A 12,222-nucleotide genomic window follows, 5' to 3' on the forward strand; every position below is an offset into this window, starting at 1 on the left:
TTGCATATTTGTCCTTTAAAAAATCTTTTACATGACCAAAGAAAACAAAATGAATTCAAAGGAGCAAAAAAACCTTCCTCCCACAGAGGTACCGAACCAGCTTTCCAAAAGAAGGGGAAAAAAATTCATTTTCTTCTCTGGGGAATTCTGGGGCATCCAAAGCGTTTGACTTTGCTGTTATCAAGAAAATAAACACGCACGCACGCACACGCACACACACGCGCAAACATACACGCACAAATGTTCTCGTATTAAAATAGTCCTTAGTCCATCTGTACATCTAAGGGTTGGGGGTATTATTTTTTTTTGTACCCCCATTCTAACCTCCTTTGGTTCCTCGGTGACAAAAGTCTATTGCGGTTATTTCCTTTTTTAAAAAAACAAAACAACCTTTTTCTTTGCCAAAAAGAAAAAGAAGAAAAAAAGAAACAAAAATGGTTCCGACATCTTCTAAACGCAGCACAAAATTTTAACCAAAAAAAAAAAAAACCACGTTGTCTCCCTCGAAGTGATTGCTCAGAGTTGAGCTGCTCGGTGGCACTAGAGGGACGAAAAATAGAGGGAATTACAAGAGTGGGCAACAAAGACCATGGGAGAGGTAGTTAGCGTGGCACACAAAGTAGTAAGCAAGAAGAGAGACCGTCCCATTCCCAAGCCTTCCTTCAGCAGAGGTCTTCAAACTTGGCAGCTTTAAGACTTGTGGACTTCAATTCCCAGAATTCTCCAGCCAGCATAGCTGACTGGAGAATTCTGGAAGTCCACAAGTCTTAAAGCTGCCAAGTTTGGGGACACCTGTCCTTCCGCCTCTCTTTCCCCGCTTCTGGCAGCCGTCCTAGTGTCCAACATGTTAGGAAGCCTTTGAAGGATTTATCTGCGCACACACGACCTTCTCAGCCACTCGGCTTCAACCTTCAGCCACTTACCTATGTGGGAGAAGGACTTTGAACTGAATGGGCAGATATGGTTAGGTCTGAATTAATTAGGGCAGCTCTACACTGAACAGTTGCTGCAGGAAGCCGTGCCCTGCATTTCCTGCAGCGAACAAAGGAGACGCCCCTCTGAGGCACAGAACCATTGACCTCCTTCAAGTGTTCACTGTGGGAAATGTTGATGTCACACTAGGAGCACCTTCAAAAAAAAAAGGTCATTCTGAGAGTTGATCTCAGAATTCCAAACGGAGGGTCATATTAGCCTGCTTGGGAGAACCAACGAGTGTTGTGACACCTTAAAGATTAATATATAATATAAGTCTCATTGCACAAACGAGGCTGGCATGCAAAAGGTTCAGCAGGTGATCTTCAGTTGTTCCTGAAGGTCACCTACCTTTCAAGATCACTGGGTCACAAATTGCCAGGCTATGCAAAGGCGAGAATCTTTATTAGTCTCATTAACAATCCACTTTCTGCTCACTCAGTTTGTGGTTGTGCCCCAAGGTTCAAATTTGACGATTCTGATAGAAAAAACTGAAGCCAACAGAGACACTGGGCCTGTTCCTGGGACAAGGAGGAGATTCTGCATCCTATCTCAGTGAGAAGTTGGATTCTTCTTCATTCTTGGAACTTGGGAGGTGGGACAGCCTCCATCAACCTAGGTGATTTCCAGATGTGGAGACTTCAACTCCCAGAATGCCCCAATTACCACAGCTACCACTAAGAATTCTGGGAACAAAGGCCACACACTTGAAAAATGTCCGGCTCGTTCCATAAATGCTCTGTGGAACATGAGGTGGAGACTCAAGTCTAGCCTCTTGGCTTCCTTTTCTCTTATTTAGAGTAGTAGTTCAGAGTAGTTCAGCCCCCTGTCTGTCCTTAAAGCATCTCAAAACCCTCTTTTAAATTAAGCAGCAGGAAGAAGCACGGGGCTCTGCTACAAGCCTTCTGCTTGGCAACTCTCTTGTCTTCTTTTTAGAAATTAAAAAGCACAAGTCCACAAACCGGTTTCCTGCAGTTACTTGAATCACATGGGGTGGATTTTGACTTTGGGGAGTGTGTGTGTGTTTAATTTCCAAGCCACACTTGCTGTCCCTCTATGGTAAAGAACAGGGAGGGGAGGACCCTGGATCTCATTTTCCAATTGACCATGACTGGATGCTGTAAAATAGCGATCGAGGTTCCTCTGTCATCCTCCTCTATGACATATTCCCAGTTCTAGTCAATGTCCCAGTTCTCAAATGCCACGTTAACCTCCTTTAAGGAATCTTCCTGGCATGTGGATGAGACAAATCCAGGTTTCGGGAGTTGCTGGAGAAAATATCTTCAATGGACTCCTAACTCTTGCTTTCTCTCATCTTTTTTACTCTCTGCACCTCTCCTCCTCCTCTTGGGAGGAGACAAAAGGGGGTGAATCTATTCAGATTGCTCAAATTACCCTGAGAGGGACCCTCCTGTGCTCGAGGGCCAATGCCCAAGGCACCAGCCATGAGCTCCAAATTCAGTTATTTTCCGGAACTGGCAAAGGATCAAGTAAATGAAAAGAACGGAGCTATCTCTGGGAGAAGAAGACTAATATATCTATCTATCTATATATATATATATATGCCAGTGCCCCCTGCTGTCCTTACCTGTTGTTACTTGTTGTACTGATACGAGTAGGCAGCATGATCCGATGGAGACTCCACTGTCACGTGGCTCTGCTGGCCACTGTTCTCCTGTGACAAAATACCCATTGGGGGAATTGGGATGGTAGCCATATCTTCCCCAAACCTTTCAGCCCCACTAAGATGAGCAAGGTCAAATCGCTACGTGGCTCGGTAGGGAATGTGGACCTCTCCACTTGCCTCCTTAAGAGCTCAGCAGCTTGCCGTGTGCTTTTTCTACCAACAGGAAACTGGTCTCCAGAGACTCCTCATCTTACCCACAAACACAGACCCCCCCCCAACCCTGCGATGGGACTCAAGAGGCTTTCTCCACGTTGCCTTTTTAACGCTCGACATAGAAAGACGCTATGTGGCTGGGAAGGAAAACTTTTCAAGGGCCTCTGTGGGAAGACACCAGTGGGTAGAAGGAAGAGCTCATTTCAGAATAGGACCTATTGAAGATCAGCGGCTGATCGAATTCCCAGACTAACTTAAATTAGTTTGGTAAACGTCATTATCCGAAGCATGTATATGCCATAGCTCCTAAGGACAGAGCGGTGGTGGTAAAGAAGAAAAGGTCACAAAACTCATGGCAAGGGTGGCAGTGGAATATGGGAATCCTCTTCCATTCCTGAGCATTTAAGGGATGTCATTTCAAAAATCTATAAAACATGCTCTGGGTTTCCACCCACCCACTTACCCTCAGTAACCTGTTCCTCTTTACTGGAAACACACAAAACCAAAATGTGTATCAGTGCAAGGTGAGCAATCTCTGAATAGGCATGTAATATACCCCAGACAATATACAGTCCAGAGGCCGAGTTCACACAACACACCAAATCCCAAACCCAAGTTAATAAACCACGCTTGCTGTGTTCACATAACATGTTATGTGATTCACTCACCCACCCACCCACACCCCCAAATGGCTTAACGTTAAGAGCCAGTTGCCATGGCTAAGGTTGAGATTCCGGAAGAAAATAAGCCACGCATTTCCCATCCCCATTTTAGCTTACTCAAAGTTATTATGTGAACTCAGCGTGAGGCGTTTTTGTTTAAAGGCATAAATCTGTAACCAAGGAAGCATTCCTAATTTAAGCAGGAAGGACCAAAGGGCCTCTTACCTCAACTGCGACACTAGAGGAAGGCACCGGTGTATACTGGGGAATATAGGCTCCTTGCATAGCTGCTGCCGCTGGCATATACTGGCAAGAAGGAGAAAAAACATCAAGAGGCCGCAGCAGGACTGGGTCTCAAGCCCCACAAAAAAAGGGAAGGAGAATCCTTACTGTGCCAGCACTGCTGAGGGACAGATGGCCCAGCTGTTGGGTGAGAGGCCCCATCATGGAAGTGGGCTGGATGGAAATGGCGTGGTCCATGGCAGGTGTGAGCACCGTCCCCTGCTTGGGAACAAAATACTGAGTAAAAGAGGGCACCATTAGAGACAAAATGGAAAGTAATGAAGGGATGAGCCTATAGCAGGGGTGGGCAACTGTGGCCCTTTTACAACCTGTGGACTTCAACTCCCAGAATTCCTGATACAGCCAAACTGGCTCAGGAATTCTGGGAGTTGAAGTCCACAGGTTGTAAAAGGGCCACAGTTGCCCACCCCTGGCCTATAGACCAATAGAACAATGTGCATTACAATGGTATGAAAGTACTACATTTCCCAAAAGTTCAAATCGGGGGATAATTAGAAAAGGTGAGACATGCTGACCAGCACGCTAGGCCACACAGGACTTTGAATTAAAAACAAAAAAGTTTTTCCCACTGAGTAGTAAACTATATTAGTTGTTATTTTAACACAGATGACACATAAGGTTTTTTTACCCTCCTGGCCCAGGAAGACAAGCAAAACAAAACAAAAAACAATCACACAATTTAATCACTTTTCCTGTCATTTGGACTAGAAAGGAAGAAAGTCCAAGGTCTCACAAGTTTCCAAAAAAAACCCCCCAAAACAGCCATCAAGTCCAACTTTCACTGCTCCATCTGAATTCACAATTAAAAAGACTATTCAGCACCATGAGAACTTTGGCAAAGTTTTCCTTAATGAAGGATTCCAGGTAGGTAGGTAGCAGGTAGGTGGCAGGTAGGTAGGTAGTAGGTAGGTAGGTAGGTAGAAGGCAGGTAGGTAGTAGGCAGGCAGGCAGGCAGAAATAGCTCTCACCGTGGGCTGCATGAGGTATGACTGATGGTGCATCCAAGATGGACTGTGGACCTAGAATAAGACAGCAAGTTTTATATATGGTCTCTTAGCTAAACAGTAGATCCTAAAAAGAAGATTGAGTTATTCATCCCCATCCTGGAGAAACAATATCCAAGTAATGCAGGTAAGATTTCAACACAGGACTTCTGGTTCACAGCCCACACCAGTGGTGGGTTGTCCCCGGTTCGCACCAGTTCTATGGAACCGGTAGTAAAACCGGCGGGAAGCTCCACCCACTGACCCTGATGTCATCAAAATGCTTCTGTGTGCGCTGCCCCGTTGCGAACCGGGAGTAAAGGTAAGTAGAACCCACCCCTGGCCCACACCCTTGTAGTTTTTTCTGCTTTTTTTAAATTATTATTTATTTATTTTTATATGCCGCCCTTCTCCGTAGACTCAGGACGGCTTACAATGCGTTAAGCAATAGCCTTCATACTTTTGTATATTTTTATACAAAGTCAGCTTATTGCCCCCACAAACTGGGTCCTCCTGCTTAACCTGTCTTGCCCCACTCTGAGTTCCCTCCTAAAAATGGGGTTTTGGACTACAACTCCCATAATCTTTGATCATGGGTCATGCAGTTTGGAAGGCCACTTTAATAAAGGCAGATCTTCCCTGTCACACACAGAGTCAGCAGATAGAGGTGTTTTTTTTTTTACCATTTTCTCTCCTTAAACTACTTTTTTGTCTAGACGAGGTGACATCTGCTAGCTGAATAGAAGATATAACAGGAAAGTCAACCAGAATTACCCTCCATTTGTTCTAAAAAAAAAAAAATCAAGACATGTGTTCTCATTTTTCTCTGCTGGGGAAACACAAGGGATTGGACAAATGCATCAGCCCCGGCCGTGTTGGCTCGGTCCTTCACAATATTGTCACATCATTTCTTGCCATTTCTGACTCGTTATTAGTGGCCCCAAGCCATGTTAATCACGGAATCTTGTTATTGTATGTGGCCGATGCAACAATCCATTAAAGCCCTCTGAAGCAGGGGTCTCCAACCTTGGGCACTTTAAGACTTGCGGACTTCAACTCCCAGAATTCCCCAGCCAGCCATGCTTCTGGGAGTTGAAATCCTCAAGTCTTAAAGTACCCAAGGTTGGAGACCCCTGCTCTGAAGGGAAGAAAAGAAAGGTTGCCTCCTTCTCCTTCCCATTCTTAGTACAACTGTTTCCAAGCTCCGTCTTTTGTACTGACTCAGGTCCTGGCTTGTCTTTTCCAGTATTAGCTGCAAAAGCAACACACCTGGTAAGAGGAAACAGGTGATGGGAGATAAGGGGAGAGCGCAGTCTGGGCAATCATCCTGTTTGGGGCCAGGCTGTAGGGCGTTGTATAGAACCTGCAGAGGAAAATAGAAGTAGGCTGTTAGAAAAGTCTGTCCATAAACCGAGAGAGGTCTCAGCAGACCTCTCTTCCCAATGGTTGCCATGCCAGTTTAATTCTGCCAGGCCCCATTTTTCTATCATTTCTAATGGAAAATATTACTGTACCAATAAAAAGGTGAAGGCACAAGAGCAAAGACATACCCGTTTTGTAACGCTGTTGTAGGGTCATAAGTCAAGGTCATCCCACCCTGCAGGAAACAATAGTTAATTCACATATGGCTCATGCCTTTTCCTCTTCCCCAATGCACCACATTCTCAGCTCAGTGAAGCAATAGTTATGATTTACTCAAAAGCAGTAACTGTGAGAGGGATCTTGGAGTCCTAGTGGACAACCATTTAAATATGAGCCAGCAGTGTGCAGCAGCTACCAAAAAAGCCAACACAGTTCTAGGCTGCATAAACAGAGGGATAGAATCAAGATCACGTGAAGTGTTAATACCACTTTATAATGCCTTGGTAAGGCCACACTTGAAATACTGCATTCAGTTTTGGTCGCCAAGATGTAAAAAGGATATTTAGACTCTAGAAAGAGTGCAGAGAAGAGCAACAAAGATGATTAGGGGACTGGAGGCTAAAACATATGAAGAACGGTTGCAGGAACTGGGTATGTCTAGTTTAATGAAAAGAAGGACTAGAGGAGACATGATAGCAGTGTTCCAATATCTCAGGGGCTGCCACAAAGAAGAGGGAGTCAAAGCACCTGAGGGTAGGACAAGAAGCAATGGGTAGAAACTAATCAAGGAGAGAAGCAATTTAGAACTAAGGAGAAATTTCCTGACAGTTAGAACAATTAATCAGCGGAACAAATTGCCTCCAGAAGTTGTGAATGCTCCAACACTGGAAGCTTTTAAGAAGATATTGGATAACCATTTGTCTGAAGTGGTGTAGGGTTTCCTGCCTAAGCAGGGGGTTGGACTAGAAGACCTCCAAGGTCCCTTCCAACTCTTGTTATTCTAATTCTAATTTCACCTTTCCAGGAACAAGTTGCAAGCCTTCTCCAGGCCAGCAGAGAGCCTGTTCTCTCAACCAGCTTAGTGGCATGTCAGTAGAGCCAGTCAAGCCGTTAGGAAACGTTCTCCTGCCTCTGAGTTTAGCCTGCACATCTTGTGGCCAGTTCACAAAATCCAAAGGGAGGGATGGCAAACCAGTTCGCTTAGGAAGTTCCATGCCAGGGATGCAGCTGTAGACTTCCCGTGAGGAAATAGTACACTGACCTACCACGGAGCGGTGGGAGAGATTACAGTTGAAAATGGTAGCGGGATGTGGGATCCAAACAACCAAAATTTCTCCAGAGAAAGGAGACATTTGAGATTACTCATATGTATTCCAGACAGCTATTTTTTTGTGAGTACATGGTAGAAATCAAGGATTTTGCCACTGCTTGCTATCAGCTGGCAGTCATGGGATTACAGGTAGTCCTCGAATTATAAGCACCATTGAGCCCAAGGTTTCAGTTGGTAAGTGAGGCAGTTGGTAAGTGAGTTTTGCCCCCATTTTATGACTTTTCTTGCCTTAGTTGTTAAGTGAATCACTGCAGTTGTTAAATTAGTAACATGGCTGTAAAGCGAATCTGGCTTCCCCATTGACTTTGCTTGTCAGGAGGTCACAAAAGGGGATCACATGACCCAGGGGCACTGAAACCGTCATAAATATGAGCCAATTACCAAATATCCCAATTTTGATCATATGACTAAGAGGATGCTACAACGATCATCAGTGTGACTAACAGTTGTAAGTCACTTTTGGGGGGGCTTTTGTAACTTTGAACTGTCACTAACAAATGGTTGTAATTTGAGGACTATATGCACGTGAGCCAGAGACTTTACTGTAGCCTTTCCTAGACTCAAGGTTCAACAAAACCTCACATCTTAATCACTTTGGACTGTATTTTTTTATTGCTTTTTAAAGATTGAGAATCTTCAGAACCACAACTTTTATTGTATTCACTGGGTCAAGGGTTTTGTTCTTGAGTTTTCTTTCTTTTCTTTGGGAAAATCATGAATTTAAGATTTGAAATCGTGAATGTATGATTTCATGAAATCATGAATTTAAGAGTTTGTAAAAACTTTTTTTGAAAATACAGAAAAAAGTGATTACAGAAAATACAGAAAAAGGTGGGTTCTAGAAATTTTCAAATAGATTAAAGAGATGAATTTGAATTACTACTTTGAAGTTAATTAAAAGGATTTTCCTATGGGAAACATTCCATGTTTACTTTTGAAAACAAATAACTGATGACTTTTGAAGGCACAAGGAAATTAATGTATCAATAGATTAATTGAGTGAGCTACAGTATATGACTTTTGGGCGCAAAAATAACTTTAAAATAATTTGCCAGGATAGATAAATTAGATGGTGTTGCAGAGGAGAAACTGATTTTATTGACTAAAGTTGAAATTTATCTAAATGCAGATTTAAAAATGTATAAGCAGATGAAAAAGGTGAATAGTGGATACAAAAAAACAAGCTGTTGGACATACAAGTGAAACTGATTGATTGGGGAAAAAAAATGGAAATAGTAAACCAGAAGAGTGATGTGAATAGTCACTTCATATGGGATTTGTAAAAGGAATTTGTTAAAATTGTCAACATTTTTCTGTGAAGAAACATGGAGAATATGAAGAGTGATGTGGATAACCTCTTTACACTGGATTTACAAAAGGCCTTGAAAAAGATGCCAATGATTTGGTGAGAAGACATAAAGAGAGCATAAAAAGAAAACAGATGTTCGGATATTATCTGAGGAGACTAAAGGTTGTTAATGAGAAAGGGGAAAGATTATGTATTTGGTTTATTTGATCAAGGTTAAAAGAGATGGATTGCTAATTCTGATAACGTTTGATAGGTTTATATGGACTGGAACTGGACAACAATGTTTTAAAAGTTTTGTTTATTTATAAGCCAACTTGGTCTAGGCACGAGGTTAGAAAGCAGGAGGCCATGAATTCGAGTCCCAACTCAGCCATGAAAGCTGGCTGGGTGGCTTTGAGCCAGGCATTCTCTCTCAGTCCAATCCACCTCACAGGGTTGTTGTTGGGGAAAACAGGAGGAGGAAGGTGTGTTGGATATCTTTGCCATCTTGAGGTATGTGTAAAAATAATAAAGATGGGATACAAATAAATAAATAAATATTTGAAGAACTAAGACGGGGAGATTTGTTTAAAGAAAATCAGGAATAAATGTGAAAACGAAGAATCAAAATGGGTTTATTGAACATAGTTTACAATAGTTATGTTGCTACTTCTTAAGCCTTAATGGACTTTTGCTGGGGGAGATGGAGTGATGAAGTTTTAAAGATTTGTTGATAGAGAATGGGATGGATTATGGGATGAAGAAATTATTGGTTGTATTTTAAGAGAGGGTGAAAAGTTGTTAACTATACTTAACTAACTGGGCTTTAAAAAAAATCTTTTGTAGTTTGTATTAGTTTTATTTACACAATACAAATCTTAATAAAATTATTGCAAAAAAATGAAGTTCCATGCTAGGAGCAAACATGTCAAATAAACTTTTTATCAAGTTCTCGTTGGGCCACCGTATATGACCAAAGGGTATTCTGTGCCCACTGAAGCCCTCTAACCCCCTGCTGACCCCCCCACCCTTACCGTATCACTTTCCCTTGGCCAGGCTCGTCCATTTTGCACGTATTTGCCCTGATTCTGGCGCTTCTTCTGGCCACCATCAGCAAACTTGCAAAGCAGTGGATCTGGAGGAGCTGCAGGGGGGGAAAAAAACAAAAACAAAGCTGGGATTAGCCTTGGGACATTTTGTTATAACGTATCTGGACGCTCCTAGTATGAATGATATTCCTATGTCTCAGTATTCTCTTGATGTACTTGAATCTAAACCTACACCTTCTCTTCACTGACTGGATACACTGAATTCCACTCCACACACCGTTCCACTTGTGATGTACTCATTAACAGGAGGCTATTTTGCTTTGTAACAATAACCGCTATATCCAACCTGAAGATCTAAAATGGACATCCTTGGCTGATCACATTGGATACAGAGTTGAGTTGCTCCTTGTCTCTTCTTCTCCTTGACTTCATCCTACCTCTGAACCACAAATGATACCCTTCCTTCCTTCCTTCCTTCCTTCCTTTCTTTTTCTTTCTTTCTTCTTTCTTCTTTCTTCTTTCTCTTCCTTCCTTCCTTTCTCTCTCTTTCTCTTTTTTTCTTTCCCTTCCTTCCTTTCTTTTTCACCCCTCATGGCTAGAAAAAGAGAATGAAACCTTCTGCAAATTGTTCAGGATCCAGCCGTGCCAAGGGGCAGTCAGAAGAGCGAGCTAGCATCAATTCTGTGACTTTTATGAGACTATCTGCAGACTTTTATTTTAACATCAGTGCTAGGCCTATTAGCATTTTGTAGGGAATGCTACAGCTTCCGTCCACAGTGTTTGTGTGTGTGTGGCCCAGTCAGCTTTCCATGTAAAGACTTGCAGACTTCAGTGTCATGCTACTGCTTTCCTTGAACTCTTGTGGTTAACCTTCCTTTTTGTTGCCAAGCAACTGCTCTCTTCTCCCACAACTGGGAGAATGTACAGAGCTACATAGCATTCTGAATTACTACCACATGAGTAGCACTTATGTACAAGAGGACACTCCTGCTTCCCTCCACTGGGCCCTTGGCCAACAAGTCAGAAGGGCCAGCTGATACATGCACTAAAACCAAAAGAGCCTCTATTCTGTGAGTTATGGGAGGAAGGGGAGGGCACAAGGTATGGCCACTTTGGAAAAAGCACATTATTAAAATAGCTTGTCAAAAAGAAGGCATAAAATAGTTGGGAAAGAGACTATTTTTTATGGGTCTGCCCCAATCATATAAGCTTCCTCTGAGTAGAGGGGCTGTGTTCCCTCTCCCCAAATTCAGTTTCGTTATGCAGCCTAGTTTTATCGCAGCCTGCACTGAGAGAGTCTGTAGCTGTAGCCATTACAGCATCGGATGTGACTTGATCAAGCACTTCTCTGACACAAAGACTGTTTAGGTGATTTGGAGATAGCCATCTTCTCTAAGCATAATCCATCTTTATTGTTGTGGGAATTAAATTAAGGTCAGTCTCCATGTAAGCTCCTGGAGTGTTCAGACAAAATTGGGGACATAAATGCAATGAATAATAACAACCTCACCACCACAAGGAGCAACCTATAAAGGGAAACGAAGGGAAACGAGTGGAAGACAATGCAATATTGTATTTATCGGACATGATCAATTGATCACAACCTGGAAATGGCAAGAAACCCTTATTTCTTTTGGTAGATTCCCCTACCTTATTTGAGATGTGATGAGCTGGACACAAATATGAAAATAAAAATATCCCTCTTATAAATATAAAATACCTTTGTTGGAGTGAAGTCTAACTATTCCACAAGAACCACGCTGTGAAATGTTACTCCAGGGAAAAAGTATGATTCCTTAACTCTACTGCATATAAGAAATGATCCCAAATCTTCCCCCACACATTCCTCTTAGAGCAACCTACTATTCCAACTTGTTTATCTGCTGATTTATCCAATCCTGTCTTTTCCTGGTTGAAGTGTTTTACCCCTCCTCTCTAGGCCACAATTTTAGCACTGGGTCAGATTTAGATTATTTAAATCATACTTCACAGGAAGAGGCAGCAACCAAAATAATTTTAGCAGACCCATTTGATCAGAATAGCCATTCTGATTCAATTCCCTCCTTCCTTTATTTACTACTATTTACTTTCTCCCCGTCTCTTCTCATTAGGCTGGTAAATTGTTCTTTTTCAGTAGCTCTCAGTTCCTTCCCTGTCTCACCGTCAGCAATCTCATGGACCTGTTTCAATTGGGTTACATACAACAACTCGTTTTTACGCATTATAAAGGGAGAACTATCTAGCTCCAGTTTCAGCGCTGTAACTTCCTTCTGCTGCATTTGACCATTCAGCCACGCTGCCCTCTTCTGAAGTTATCTCCAAGGAACTGCTCACACTGCATTTCAATGGTTTTATTCCTACTTATCTCAGGACACTTTTTCTGTGATGTGAAATGGTACCATATCCTAGCTTTTTCCTTTGTAAGTGAGGGCT

The 12,222-nt window shown here is 42.5% G+C and overlaps 1 protein-coding gene across 4 annotated transcripts in view; it reads right to left on the minus strand.

Annotated features, from left to right (window-relative positions):
* The window catches only part of RBMS2 (RNA binding motif single stranded interacting protein 2), a 68,688-nt gene continuing 56,466 nt past the window's right edge, over positions 1-12,222 (minus strand). For 2 of the 4 annotated variants that reach the window (XM_070937827.1, XM_070937829.1), the window contains 8 exons: positions 9,775-9,884; positions 6,311-6,357; positions 6,030-6,123; positions 4,746-4,796; positions 3,865-3,978; positions 3,700-3,780; positions 2,561-2,647; positions 1-540 (listed from right to left, as the gene is read on the minus strand). In XM_070937827.1, coding sequence (XP_070793928.1) covers positions 2,567-2,647; positions 3,700-3,780; positions 3,865-3,978; positions 4,746-4,796; positions 6,030-6,123; positions 6,311-6,357; positions 9,775-9,884 — 578 coding nt within the window. In that variant the 3' untranslated portion in view covers positions 1-540; positions 2,561-2,566. The remainder of the gene's footprint in view (positions 541-2,560; positions 2,648-3,699; positions 3,781-3,864; positions 3,979-4,745; positions 4,797-6,029; positions 6,124-6,310; positions 6,358-9,774; positions 9,885-12,222) is intronic. The other 2 variants (XM_070937828.1, XM_070937830.1) reach the window with 2 other exon arrangements.

This window comes from Pituophis catenifer, unplaced genomic scaffold (genome assembly GCF_029215685.1).
Source record: "Pituophis catenifer annectens isolate HBS135680 unplaced genomic scaffold, rPitCat1.0.hap2 SCAF_2, whole genome shotgun sequence".
NCBI lineage: Eukaryota > Metazoa > Chordata > Lepidosauria > Squamata > Colubridae > Pituophis > Pituophis catenifer.